This window comes from Quercus robur, chromosome 6 (assembly GCF_932294415.1).
Source record: "Quercus robur chromosome 6, dhQueRobu3.1, whole genome shotgun sequence".
Lineage (NCBI taxonomy): Eukaryota > Viridiplantae > Streptophyta > Magnoliopsida > Fagales > Fagaceae > Quercus > Quercus robur.
Genome location: NC_065539.1, coordinates 34,101,630 through 34,116,648, shown reverse-complemented (window position 1 = coordinate 34,116,648; position 15,019 = coordinate 34,101,630). Strand labels below are relative to the sequence as shown.

The following is a 15,019-nucleotide window of genomic DNA, read 5'->3' as shown; positions in this document are numbered from 1 at the left end:
ACGCCTTGGTGATACATTTTGGGGATCATATTATGGGACTATTCTCAACTCTCTGTTGTTGTTGATGTGTTTGAGATTATTGAAGAAAATGGCCTCTTTGACCAAAAAGTTGAAGCTCAATCTATTATAAGGTCAATTCTATCTTTTGAATTTGTCTTTGCTCTACACTTGATGAAAAACATTTTAGAGATCACAAATGAGTTGTCAATAGCATTGCAAAAAAAAAAAAAAAAAAAATCAGGATATAGTAAATGATATGGATCTTGTTAAAGTGTCTAAGCAACGATTGCAAGTGAGGAGAGATGATGAATGGAAATCTTTATTGACTGAAGTGTCTTCATTTTGTACTACACATGATATTTCTATCTTGAATATGGATGAAATATTTGTAGTTAGTAGGAGGCCGCGACACAACACTCAACAAAATACAAATTTACATCATTATCGTGTTGAGTTATTTTACACAGTCATAGATATGCAACTTCAAGAGCTTAACAATCGTTTTTCTGGAGCGAATACCGATTTGCTACTTTGTATGGCTTGCTTGAATCCAAGTAATTCATTTATGGCTTTCGATAAGGAAAAATTGATACATCTAGCTAAGTTCTATCCCTCTGATTTTCTTGGGACAGATATTTTGGCACTTGACTCTCAACTGCAGAATTACATTTTTGATATGCGCAGCAATGACTTCTTTTTAGAGCTTCAAGGAGTTAGTAAACTTGCTGAAAAGTTAGTGAGTACAAGGAAGCATGAAACTTATCCATTAGTCTATTTGCTTGTAAAGTTAGCTTTGACCCTTCCAATTGCTACTACAACAGTAGAAAGAAGTTTTTCAGTAATGAAATATATAAATAATGAACTACGCAATCGAATGGGGGATCAGTGGATGAACGATTGCTTGTCCTGGAGTCACCATTGCATATGCAGGGGAGATGTTGATTGTTCATAAAATTGATGCACATAAACGAAAATTTTGCTCCAATGAAACAACGTATGTCTTGACACCATTTTCCCACAATTGATTTATTTCTTCAATTAATGGTTGTAGACAAATATCAATATTATTTCCAAGTGCTGTAGGACCAGGTATAATCATGAATAATATCCAAAAAGGTTGCTTCAAGCACATTTATGGTGGCAAGTTATATGGAATTAACATAATAAGCCATGTACTATGGCTTGCACTCATAACACCGAAGAGGTTGAACCCATTACTTGCAAGGCCAAGTCTAACATTACGAGAACCTAATGCGAACTAAGAGTGAACCTCATTTAGTTGTTTCCATGCCATGGAGTCAGCTGGATGCCTTTACATACCGTCCTTTACTCTACCCTCTTTATGCTATCTCATTTCGAAAGCTATATGTTTTGTCAAAAACAATCTTTGTACCCTAGTCGTTAATAGAAAATAATGTAGAATCTTTTAAGGAACCTTTTGTTGTTCTTTTTCTTCCCAATGACATTACCATTACTCTCATTCAATTTCCATCTAGATTTCTTGCATATTGGACATTTTTCCAAATCAGCATACTCATTTTGATACAACACACAACCATCAATGCATGCATCAATCTTTTCGTAGTCAAGTCCTAAATCCCAAATCATTTTTTTAGCATTGTAAAATGAATCAGGAACCAAATTGCCATCAGGATATGAAAACCTAAAGAATTCAAGTGATTCCTCATCTTATTTGTTACTCCACCCGTATAGACACTTCATTTGAAACAACCTCATAACAAATGATAACTTTGTTAAATTTTTACAACTATGGTACAACTTTCGTCCCACATCCTGTAACAATAGTAAGAATTTTTTAGCATTATCATTTGGTTCCTCATGATCCCACATGTGCAAATCATCATCTCTACCAATCGTAATACTAGCCAAGTTCTCACCTCTCATCATATTATCGATCATCTTATATGCCCTAGCATCATCACTTCTGTCTTGATTGCTTTCATTTTCTATGCCCCGACTATTTTCATTAAATGGTTCATTGTACCATTCTTCACCGTGATGGATCCATATCTTGTAGTTTTAATCTATTCCAAATTTACACAAATCTAATGCTACCTCATTACATGTCTTAGGAACCACATTAATGCATTTATGGCATAGACATCGAATTGTATTTGCCTCTACTACTTCAACAAAAGCCATATCTATAAATGCTTTCATACCATTTTGCCATTTTTGTGATCCCCTATCTTTAATAAACATCCAAGCCTTATCTATTGACATCTTCACTATAAATAAACACAAGATGAACACAAAGCACATAAACACAAATTCTAGACCTTAAGTTCTTGAATTGTCTAGTACTTGGACAATTATAAAATGAATTCCATGGTTCTATCTTGTTTCACATCAAACAAAAAGAACCACAATATTTAGTTGCTAACATGGAAGCCGCATGCAACAAAAATGGCATGTTCAAACTCCATAAATTGTCAAGCAAAAGTAGAAATTTACTTGCTCTAAAAATCTGAAATGCTAAGATGCCATTAAAGTAAGCAGAAAAAGCAGTGATCATTAATATCCTAATTGACTGCTTAAGGACCATGTACATTACACTAATAAAATTTGGTCTAATAAAGCTCAACATACATTAGTAGGAAACAAAAAGGAATCTTCACACAAAGGAGAGGAGCAACATCTTTGTACTGCCAATTCTGTTTACCATTAAGGCAATTACTTAAGTCTTCTTTACTTACAGATTTTAGTGCCAATTATAGTTACAATTTGTTTGTGACCGGTTGTATCTAACCAAAAATTTGCATAGAAGTGTGTTCCAAGATCTTCAGAAAAATGTAGTTGGCTATCAAGCATAAAGTTCTAGGATGTTGTCTAAACATTTTGCAATATGGAGCTATAGATATTCATTAATAAATAAATAAAAGAGAAGATGAAGCTAGGATTGGTCCAATTGTAACATTATATTAAATGAGATTTTTACATTTTAAATCTATAAACCACTCACTGTAGGGTGCCAACATTCTTTTCCTCAATGGTACAAGTATAAACTACACATCTAAAAAAGTCTTTTAATGCAAATTTGTGTTTGATAGATTATGGAGACTACAACTAAAGCTAGTCAAAGCTAGATGATTTGCTCCATCTTCCTTTCAAGTATTCCTCCAAAGAAATGATGTTGCCATGCTCAACACTACTATATAATGTGTTATTATCTTCAACATCAAGCACTACAAAACTAAAATGAAACTCTAGACTATAATTTGAATAAACTCATCATCGTTGTTATTCATCTTTAGATCAACATTTTGGGTGTTCAACCATTTTTCAACACACACACACACACATATATCCCCATATCCTACAGTAAAATAAACAAATTTTTTAAAAAGAAACACTAGAAGAAACTGCTTAATAAAACAAATTTTAAAAAATGGTGGTCAAATGCATATGAGATTATCTCTAACTCAGATACAAATAAATAAACAAATTGATATAAAGCCTCTCATAACTTCTAATTATTTGCTAATGACCATCCAAAACCTAGGGGAAAAAAAATACAAATTTAGAGTTCTAACAATGAATCAGGTAAGATTTATATTTTATACAATCTCTAAACCCAACCAAAACAAAAAGTAAATTGACACCAATAGGTAGAACAAAACCACCAAGTTTTGTGTTTAGGCTTACAAAGATTCAAAAGTGTACAATCAATAAATCAAGAACAGCAAAGCTGCTATAATTCAAATTGACGAGATTAACATATTTTTAATTAAGAGAGGGAGAGAGAGAGAGAGAGAGAGAGAGATAGAGAGAGAGAGAATCCTTACCATCAGCTTTGGAGTGCGTCTTGGCCTCACTGCCACCATCATGACTCCTTGTTATCTCTCAACAAATTTAAGAAGGAACCCGGTTTCAGGTAGGGGTGTGCATGAGTCGGGTTGGGTTGGGTTGAGAAGTTTTTTTGACCTAACCCACCATGGCAGGTTAAAAAAATCAAACCCAACCCAACCCATCACAAGGGTCCAAACCAACTCGACCCAACCCACATGGATTAGATTGGGTTGGGTTGGACCTATGGGGGCCAAATCGGGAAATTAACCTTAAATTTCAAACATTATAATTAGTAGTTTAAATTTTCAAACTATATTTTTTACTAGCATCTTGAGTTTAAGAGACTCGATTTAGGATCTATAAATTGAGTTTTTGGGACTTGATTTTCATGGGTTGTTCACGTCTGATGTGGCACTTTTTCCATGTGGCATCTACTTGGAAATCAAGTCTTTAATACTCGATTTCTAACTCAAAAATAATAATTATTAATGACCCAAAATGCAGAAACAGCAAAAACGCGGAAAGAAAGAAAAAAAGAAAGAGAGAGAGAGAAGAAGAAGAAGAAGAAGAAGAAATGGAGATGCAAGCTCAAGCCGACCCAGGCCGCAGCGCAACCCAGGTCACCGCATGACCCAGGCCGATCTCACTGCAACCCCTGTTTTTTTTTTTTTTTTTTTTTTTTTTTTTTTTTTTTTTTTTCTGATGAACACATATTCTTCTCTAATGAACACATATTTTCAGGAATTGCTGTTGTCGTTGTGGTTTTCTTTGTTTTCTTTTTAGATGTAAATCGAGTCTTAGAGAATCGATTTCCAAGTAAATGTCATGTGGAAAAAGTGTCACATCAGACGTGAACAATCCATGAAAATTGAGTCCCAAAAACTCGATTTATAGACCCTAAATCGAGTCTCGTAGACTTGAGATGCTAGTAAAAAATATAGTTTGAAAACTTAACTACTAATTATAATGTTTGAAATTTAAGGTTAATTTCCATTTTTCTCCACCTATGGGTTGAACATTTAAAAAAAAAACTATTATTATTATTATTAAATTGAACATTAGAATAACATCACTACAAATAAGATCAAATTTATAACCAAATAATCATGAGCATAACACCAAACAAACACAAACAATATGAGGAGAACTACTTAGGTTTTGGATTTTATTTAGGAAGAGGGGCAAAAAAGTAAATAAAAAATTGTATAATATTTTTTTAATATATTTTTTAAAATTTAAATATATATTAAATATAGGTGGGTTGGATCGGGTTAGGTGGATTTGTGAATCTTATGATTCGAACCTGACCCGACCCACTGTTAAAATTTTTTTTATAACCAACCTAGCGGGTTGGGTTGGATCAGATCGGTTTTGGTGGGTTAGTAGGTTCGCTGCACATCCCTTGTGTTATGTCATAAGTTCCTTTCACACGTGAATTTCTAATTTATTTGGTTTATTTATTTATTTTATTGTTATGCTAACGTGGCATTACGCGTGTTAGTCTATGTGGCAAAAAATATTATTTTATTTTGACTGTTAGCCACATCAACATTTTTCATCTATCATTTAACGACATATACTATTTTGACATAATACCAAAAGGTTTGGGACCAAATTGAAATTTAGTATAAAGGTTAATGACCAAATATGTAGTTTACCTTAATTTTGTTAATGTCATTCAAATACAATGACTTCAAGAAAGCAACTAAGGCCTTTTATCTAATTGAATGCAAGCAAATTGAAAGATGAATGAATGAAGCCTTCTTCTCACTTGAATAACACAAAAGTAAAGATTTTTAGACATCAAATGAAAAAGCGCATGCCAAGATAATCTAGTTGCAATTGAGTCAAGACAAAATATTTGAAATTATAGACATACATGAGAAACATTTACAAGTGTGAAAATAGTGAAACTAAAGTATATTAATGAAATTGACATCAATTGTGGATGCTATGCCTATTTTTAAACAGTCCATAGCCAAAATAAATGATTTTTTTTTATTTTTTTATTTATGAGAATGACTTTTCAGAATAAAAGATAATGTTCCCTAGAGTGTGTGTTACTTAACAATAATATGATATTCATGAAAAAGAGCATGCATAAATAACTAAAAAATCAAACTTTAATCCAAATTGAAACAGAGTGCCAACCATTGTGCATCTAATATTAAACACAACTAATAGATTATTTTTTAAGATATTAGATTATGAAATAGGTTTTCAACTTGTAAAATTTTTATATGTTTTTAGTTTTTATCAAATTAGCTATCCAATAGGGTATTTGTTATTCTGTTATCTCTTTTGGGATGTTGATACTGTGTGAAAGTGAAACTTGTGTATTTGTTTTAATTATATTTTCAAATGGTAAACTAGACTCTTTTTTGTTTGTGTTATTTTGTTTTGATTAGCAATACTGAGATTTGTCTAATTTGATTATTAATTAACAAGTATTAATTGTCGAGCTGAGCTCTTTCTTGACATGGATGAATCCAAATTAATGGATTTTCATTTTCACACCAAGTAATTTGATGCATGACTTAACAAGTAGCAAATACATGTATTTTTTTAATCAATGTGAAAAATATAGGTCAACCCAACCTAACCCCAATCCAATCGACTTTACCCATTCCTAACATGTTTAAAATGCCATTTTCTTACTTGAACTCGATTGACCTAATCGATCCTTTTGCCATGTCTAAAAAAAACAAAGAGTGAGTCCACAAGTATCAGTTACGTTAAACACTCACAAGAAATCGCTTCAACAATTTTGAATTCGTTGCATAAAAAGTGATGTTGTAGCATTACTATTTTCTACTAGAGAAATGCTATGTTTATAATATTTTCAGAACAAATTTTAAGTGGTAAGTTATTATTAATGAATAAAAAAGTAATTATAAAAGTATTATAAAAATGTAAGATAGGGAAGACTTATATAATTTTTTTTGAAAAATGTGGATTTATTCTATTTGTTGGGACTGCCAGATCTTGATAGTTGATACTGACTTGGTACTTAAAAAAAAAAAGAAAAAGAAAAAGAAAAAAGAATTCCCCTAAGCGGGAAGAGACCCAGAAATGAAAAATAAAAATAAAAAGGACATCGCCCATGTGTTGTTGCTTTTAGTTTTAGTGCTTATTGCGTTAGGGCGAAACCTGAAACGCAGAAAGAAACACTGCCGCCGTCTTCTCTTCCGTAAAGATGTCGATGTCAAAGAGCTCAAAGATGCTCCAGTACATCAACTACCGTATGCGAGTCACTATCCAAGACGGCCGTCAGTTGGTTGGTAAGTTCATGGCCTTCGACCGCCACATGAATCTCGTCTTAGGCGACTGCGAAGAGTTCCGCAACCTTCCCTCCTCCAAAGGCAAGACCGCCCCCACCGAAGACCGCCGCACTCTCGGCCTCGTCCTCCTCCGTGGCGAAGAAGTCATCTCCATGACCGTCGAAGGCCCGCCTCCTCCCGAAGAGTCCAGAGCCAAAGCTGCTAACGCCGCCGCTATGGCTGGTCCTGGCATTGGCCGAGCTGCCGGTAGAGGCATTCCTACTGGGCCTCTTATTCAAGCCCAGCCTGGTCTTGCTGGGCCCGTCCGTGGAGTCGGTGGGCCTGCACCTAACATGATGCAGCCACAGATGATGTCGAGACCTCAGCTTTCTGCTCCGCCTGTGAATTACCCGACTCCGCCTGTGATGCGGCCCCAGGTGTATCCCGGGGGCCCGCCTCCGATGATGCGGGGCCCACCGCCTATGCAACAGGGACAGCAGTTTGTTTCCAGGCCTGGTGGACCACCGCCGCCGCAGCAGTTCGTGCCGCAGTTTGCGCAGAGGCCGATGGGTCCGCCACCGCCTGGTGGTCAGATGATGAGAGGACCACCGCCGCCGCCGATGCCTCGTCCTGGAATGCAACCTCCGCCTGTTGGTGTTTATGGGCCTCCACGTCCTAATATGCCTCCTCCACCAAACCCTCAGAATCAACAGCAGCAGCAACAGCAACAACAACAGCAGTGATTAGTACATTAGGTTCGCTATTCTTTCCTTTAAACTTATTTGTTAGAATGGTCCTTAAATTAAGGACGTCTTATATGTGTTTCATTTCATTTTCACTTGTTTATGTGTGTGAGTTTATTTGAAAAAACCAGTACTTGAGAAATTTGACCAAAGTTTTTGAAAGCTCAGATTTGTGTGAAAACACGGTCTTTTTTAGACCCCAAATTAAAATTATGATTAGATTACTTTTACTCTAACTTAGACCTTGTTTGGAGGAGGGAATGAAATGAAAATGAATGGAAAGAATAATTTTAGAATATTCTTTCCTTGTTTGGGAGTCTTAATAGAGGAATTAGACGGGAGTTTAAGTGGGAAGGAATGGATAGGAAAGAACACTCATTCCTTTCTATTCCTTTAAACCTCAAATTTTCATTCTCCCGAAATTGGGAGGAATGAGAGGGAATAAAATTAGATTTAATGAATTTTTTACTAAAACTCCCAAAATATCCCTATATACTCAACCATTTGTTTTAAAATAGGGGTCTAAAAGTAATATTGTCATAAAATGATTTCATTCCATTCCCTTCATGTTACTCCCAAACAGGATTCCTTACATTCCATTCATTTTCATTCTTTTCCATTTCTTTATTTTAAAACATCCAATTAAGGTTACTTAATTTCATTTCATTTCATTCATTTCCTTTACTTAAATACATTCCATTCCACTCCTTTCCATTCCCTTATGATCATTCCATTCCATTCTCTTATGAACTCCCAAACGAAGCCTTAGACTATGTGCAGAATAAGAGGGAATAAGAGTAAATGAACGCAAACAACCAAAAACACTACCCTAAGCCATATTCATTCATTATCAACGATATAAAGTAAAGTTTAAAAGTAGGAAAGAGAGATGCAAACACAAGATAATACCGAGATATGTTATTGAAAAGGAAATCGGAGAGCTCGGCGAAAAACCTCTTTGCCGCCCTCCAAGCGGTAAATCGATTTACTAGAGAATAGGTTAGAGAACACGAATAACAAAAGACCCTCCAAGCCTAGTCTACTCAATGTACTTAAGTCCTCTAAACTTCTGCTACCAACTAGCTTCTTGGAACCTTTTCTTCTCTAGCTCTTCCGGATCCCGCAATACCCCCGATTGTATTTGCCAATGATTGGCTCCTTCCGATACTTCCCAGTAATGCCAAAACCTCACTTGACATTCAGATTGGGTGTGGTAAGTATTTGGGTTATCAACCTCTCAAGGATCTAGAGATGGAGAGGTAGGAGTAGAGGAACATTACAAGGAAATGTATAGATGATTGTGAGTATTACAATCTTTAACTCTGAAGTGTATTTTCTAGGCTTTTCTCTTTGAAAAACACTCTTTACAATATGTGGGTAATAAAGGTATATATAATGTAGGTAAAGACTTGGTAAAACAAACATGACAAATTAGCCAAATAGAATATTTCGCGAGTATTTTGCGGGAAGGGCTTACCTGCGAGACACTTGTGAAAACTCCAGGTTGTCATAACTCTTTGCATTCCAGTCATGAGCTCTACACATGGCTACTTCGTGGGTTAGCTTCTTGCGAAATCTACTTGTTTTTCGTTTTAAGCTTGAGTCTTTACACTCTCACACTCAACCCTTACAATTAAAAACCCCACATAAATACATAGAAAAATGATTGAATAAAATTAAAATCAAATTTGGCACGGAATTAAAGCCAACACAAAATTGTTGTAAGGCTGTGTTTGGTTCCCGTAAAATATTTTCCGGAAATGCTATTTTCGGGAAAGGAAAATATTTTCAAGTGTTTGGTTGCATTATGAAAATTGTTGTAGAAAATATTTTCATGTGTTTGGTTCTATTCTGAAAATGCTATTTTCCTACAAAATTTTCACATTTTCTCAGCTATTTTCTCAGCATCCAAACAAATTTTATTATAGAAAATTTTAAAATTACAGCCAAATCCCAATCCACAGAACAAATCACAGCCAAATACCCATCACTTGCAACCACCAACAACCCACAACCACCGAAATTTATACCCACCACCGAAACAACACCACACACCACCGAAACTCCAATTCACTCCGGCAATCAAAAGCCACAACCGACGGCAAGCAAGCAAAACCCACCACCACACAACAGGAAAACCACCAAAACACCACCACCCACACCACCACAACAACAATAGAAATCAAAATCACACAGAAATCAAAATCACATAGAGAAAGAGATCGGTTCGTGGGTTTTCGGCGAAGTTGAAGGCTCTAGGTCGCCGGCGAAGTTGAAGGCTCGTGGGTCGAAGGCTCTGGGCCGAAGATCAGTGGGTCGAAGGCTCTGGGTTCGTGGCGTGATCTGGGCTCTGGGTTCGCCGGCGAAGTCGAAGATTGGTTCATGGGTTCGTGGCGCGAAGTCTCTAGGTCACCGGCGAAGTTGAAGGCTCGTGGGTCGCCGATGATGGGCTCTCTCTCTCTCTCTCTCTCTCTCTCTTTGCACGCGGGCGCGATCTCACTCTCACTCTCTCTCTCTCTCTCTCTCTGTTTTCCGGAAAATGATATTTGAAGGTAAAATAAAAACGGAAATCATTTTACACCCAACACTAAGGTCAACTGAAAAGCATTTCCGGAAAAGCCTATTTTCAAAGCCAACCAAACAGCCTATTTTACGGAAAATGATTTCTTGAAACCATTTACACCCAAAACAAACGGACCCTAAATCACAACTTTATAGTTTTGAAAAGAAAGACAAACCATTTGGCAATGTTCTAGAGAATTCAACTAATTTGAGATTATACATGAATGCTGGCTTAGTTGGTCCTATAAAAAAAGCTTGTATTGAGTTTCTTGAGCACCTAAAGTGCATGTAAAGTAGGCATTAAGCTTGTTTGTTTCATTTATATTAACTTATAAATCCTAGCATCTACTCTTCTGTTAATGAGGTTGTGTTTCTAGTTGTACATTAAAATGAAGGATTTTGGACACATCTGATCGTCCTGATTTGTAATGTTTCTGTTTATTAGGTTATAAAATGAGTTCACTATGTTGTATTTGTAGCATTGTTGCTGGTATAGAAAATATTTGCATTTCAACCTTCTCTCTCCTTGGGCTTTCAATTTATTTCGTTATGATTTCCGCCATACAGCATATGTGTTTCTTAATGTCTTGAAAACTATTTAAACTATGTGCACTTTGTAAAAATTTTTAGTTTTGACTGCATAGATATGTTTTGTTAGGGGTTCATATCCTTTGTGCACAGTAATAGGTTACCCAGTTGGGCCCTTAATAAGTACTAAGGTGCTAGAACCACTGGGGTATCCCTCAAATCCTAGTACCTAGGCACCAGAAGAGAGGTTGAAACCACTGGGATATCCCTTGAACCCCTCAATCACTGTGGTATCATTGTTTATGTTTCGGCATGACACTGCAGTTTTGTAATTATGGATTTTTCTTGTCTTGCTGCTTGGCGTAGACTTTTTAATATTTGTCAATTAACTTCTTGATGTCCTCTGCCATTGTCTTGATGCAGGCAATTGCACCTCTAGGTATGGTTGGTGTTCCTTCTTGATGACATGTTAAATATATATAAAGACTATTTAGTATCATATATATACTATATACTCCTTAAATATATAGCTTCTTAGATATAAGCATCATTAGATATTTGTTACTAGGCACAGACATTTTAGATATTTGTCAGTTAACTTCTTGATGTGATGATATTCATGGTCTTGATTTTCAGCATATACTATATACTCTTTATATATATAGTTTCTATCTTCTATGAAATCAACAATAGATCCTCATAACTCATGATGCTCATCAGAAATTTAAAATCTGTTTGGCCCTACTGTCATTCCAGCCGCAATGATTGCAAACATCTCACCTCCATATCCTCCCTGACTCCTTTCCCCTGTCATAAACATTAAACCTATGAGTTGGTCTCATCCTGAATCTTGCTTTGGGTTGTGGAACACTGTGTGGTCTCTACGCTGCTGCTCTAATCTCCTAATGTCCTAAATCGTCCTAACATCAGTGTTCTTCCACCGAAACCATGATCGCCCAACATACAGTTTTGGGTTCCTCCATCTCTAAGCCTTCTCTGTTGTGATTCCCTCTAATATGGGACCCTTGTGCTTTGCTTATTTGCTAACCTTTTTGTCATAGTAGAGCTGAATACTTAACAAAGTTTTGAATTCAGCCCACCCCTTGCATCCTTACCTTCCAGTATGCACACCATCCCTCCTAGAGACACTCTAAAATTTTGAGAATTTCATGAACCTCCCATTCCTGTTTCCTGGTTGGATAAAATGGATAGCCCAATACATATCACGGCAATGTTTGAAGAACATGTTGTTAGAAGATTGATTTATCTCTCTTCTAGACACTCCAATCCCCTGATGCAGTCCATAATGATCCAAAATTCTATTTTCATTCCTCTCGCATATGTTAAGCAATTCTGCCCTACTGCCATTCTCCCTTTTACATGCCTAAATATTTCCAGCTTGGTTTAAAATTTTCTAGTTTATTTTTTTATCATTAGGCTTTTACCATAGATTGACAGCAGAGTTCAAGATAGGTTGGTGGAGATCTTTCGCCAGAACCTTTGTGTGATGCTAGAGATTCTGTGGGTGAGGTTATCCTGTACAACAATCTCATTATGAGGGTTGACAGGTACTAGAGTGAGAAGAAGCTACAGAGGTTTTATGGTTTTAACCCTATCTTAAGTTGGGGGTTTGCTTGATTTTGTAGTTTTTTGCAACAGTACATTATGTTTTTCATGTAGTTTTGTTTCCGTATGGTATTTTTTTGGATATATTATAACCTAAAAAGCACGGATACTTCATTTGAAGTGCTATACCCGTGTCGAATACGGGACACGCCTCGGACACTTGCACCTGTCTTTTTTTTTGAAAATTTGCGGGACACGGGAGGGACACTTATCTTTTATTTCTTTTTAGTTTTAATCTCAAACACTTATTTAGTTGTCTTTTATTTACTCTTTTAGATCTTATTCTTTGGTTTGTATTCTAATTTATAAATATCATATATTAGTCTTGAATTCACTTTATTATCATTTATTGCTCTTAATGTGATATATGTTTTAACATTATATGAAAAAAAAATGCTTAAAAATATTTAAAAATAAAAATAAAAATATATTTAATAATTAATTAATATACATATACCCATGTCCTAATCTTTTAAAAATTTCCGTGTCATTGTGTCGTACCCATAACGTGCCAGCAGCCAGTGTCCATGAATGTGCTTCATAGAATTTATAACTTGCTTTTGTACATTAATGTTGTATTTGTTAGAAGTAGCATCAGATAGCTCAAAGTGATAGGTTATTCTTTCACTTGTGTTTTGACAATGGTACCATCTTATGGAACCAGCACTGCTTGTGTAACAGCTGTGCTGTCTCAAAATAACATGTGGCAAGGGTGCTAAGGGTCTTGTAGCTCAATTGGTACCTTCTGGTGTTTCCAATAGAGATGTCCAAGGTTCAATCCCTTCTCCCCTGTTGTAACTATCAAAAAAACAATCTTGTGGCAATGTTAAATACTATTGAATTGTTCTAAGAAACATATAACTTATTCTATGTGGAAAACTTAGGGTGGTTAAATATATTGGGCAATGCCACCTGATAATGTTAATATTTAGGTTTTGTGAATATCTTGTACTGCAATCAATTGTAGTCATGTTTACAAAGTCCTGCATGTGGTAATGGAACTGGCTTTTGTGTTGGACTCTTGAGCGATTAAGATGCAAGTGATATTATTTAGGGACACCGTCATGCCAGTGTAGTAGATGACAGAAACAAATCTGAATTTGGATGAAATAGGTATTTACTAATTTCTGATCTATCTAAAAAAGACTAGGAATTGAAAATGGAAAGATAGAACTGTTAGTTGTGGCAGCGATCTCTTTGTTATGGTGTAATGATTTTTCAATTATCAAAAAAATAAAAAATGTTTTATTGATTTCTCAATTGTTGGCCATGTGACGCTCTTGCATATTATGTTTTCTGCTAGGGCTCAATTTTTGTGTCATGAATGACTTTGGGATTCCAGCGCTCTCCTTAGTAGCCCTGTTTCTCTTGGTTTGTTCTTTCTTCTTTTTGTTTGTTTGGATCTGTGTCCGGGTGCATAATCACATGTCATTGTCAAAGCTTCAACATCTGTTGCAAACTTTGAATTGAATACATAAAAGTATGTAAATGTAATTCAAATTTTCTATAGGTAAATACTCACTTTGTGGGTCTTGAACTCATGACCATATTCTTTACCCTATACTTGTGGTACTAGTTATTCTTCTTATTTTCATATATTAAAGTTTCCATAATAAAAATTTCTTGGTTAGAAAACTCACTTCTATAATTTTTTTTTTGTGTGCAGGGATATTACAATGTGCTGTGAAGACTTTTCAGCTGGATCTTCTTCTTTTACTACCTTTAAATACAGTTTCAGATTTGCTAATCCTTTGCACTAGGGTGAATCTTTCGCTAATACCTTTGGATATTATTGATGTTATGTTATGATGTTAGCATAGTCTGGCCTATATATTGACTTTGAAGACAAATATTATATGTATTTTTGTTAGAGCAGGTTTTCAGGTGAACAATTTCGTGACATGCTATGGGTATATATTAGAGATCAAGATTCGCTGGTGTTCTTAGAGAGTTCTTTAAACCTTTCTTTAATAATAAAGGGCTAAGATGCTACATCGTCAATCTACTAATATAACCCTAAAAGCCCTCTGCCTCCTCACTCCCATGGCAGTTGCTTACATCAAATTATCATTCCGGGGTGGCAATGGTTATGGCAACTAAGGATGCTAAGATGATTAAAGGTGAAGATTCTTTTTGCAATTTCGTTTTGCAATTTTGATCTTTTAGAATTCGGCATTTGTTGGGAGATGTTCTCATGAGGGAAGCAACAGATTTATCACTCTTTTCTTATAACGAGATTCAGGACAATTTTTTTTCTCAAAAAAAAAAAAAAAAAAAAGATTCAGGACAATTTTTACCTTGTCTATTCATTGTAGGGTCCTTCAATTAATTAACACTCTTCTTCCACTTTTCAGAAAATTCATGGTCAGGAATTTTGTGAATAATAGCAGTCATAACATCCATAACAACCTGATCCGTCACTTTTTTTTTTTTTTAATCTTGTTCATACATGCTATTTTTCTGGTTAAGATCATCGAATCCACTTGAATC

The 15,019-nt window shown here is 35.4% G+C and overlaps 1 protein-coding gene across 1 annotated transcript; it reads left to right on the top strand.

Moving 5' to 3' along the window:
- Positions 1-6,898: 6,898 nt before the first annotated feature.
- Positions 6,899-14,468, top strand: LOC126688530 (uncharacterized). Its single transcript, XM_050383252.1, has 2 exons — positions 6,899-7,825; positions 14,196-14,468. The coding sequence occupies exon 1, from the start codon at positions 7,007-7,009 to the stop codon at positions 7,811-7,813; it is 807 nt and encodes a 268-aa protein (XP_050239209.1). The 5' UTR covers positions 6,899-7,006; the 3' UTR covers positions 7,814-7,825; positions 14,196-14,468.
- The last annotated feature ends 551 nt before the right edge of the window (positions 14,469-15,019 follow it).

Bases quoted from the DNA above. Each gene is read 5' to 3' on its own strand.
- LOC126688530 (XM_050383252.1), top strand. From the start codon at position 7,007: ATGTCGATGTCAAAGAGCTCAAAGATGCTCCAGTACATCAACTACCGT.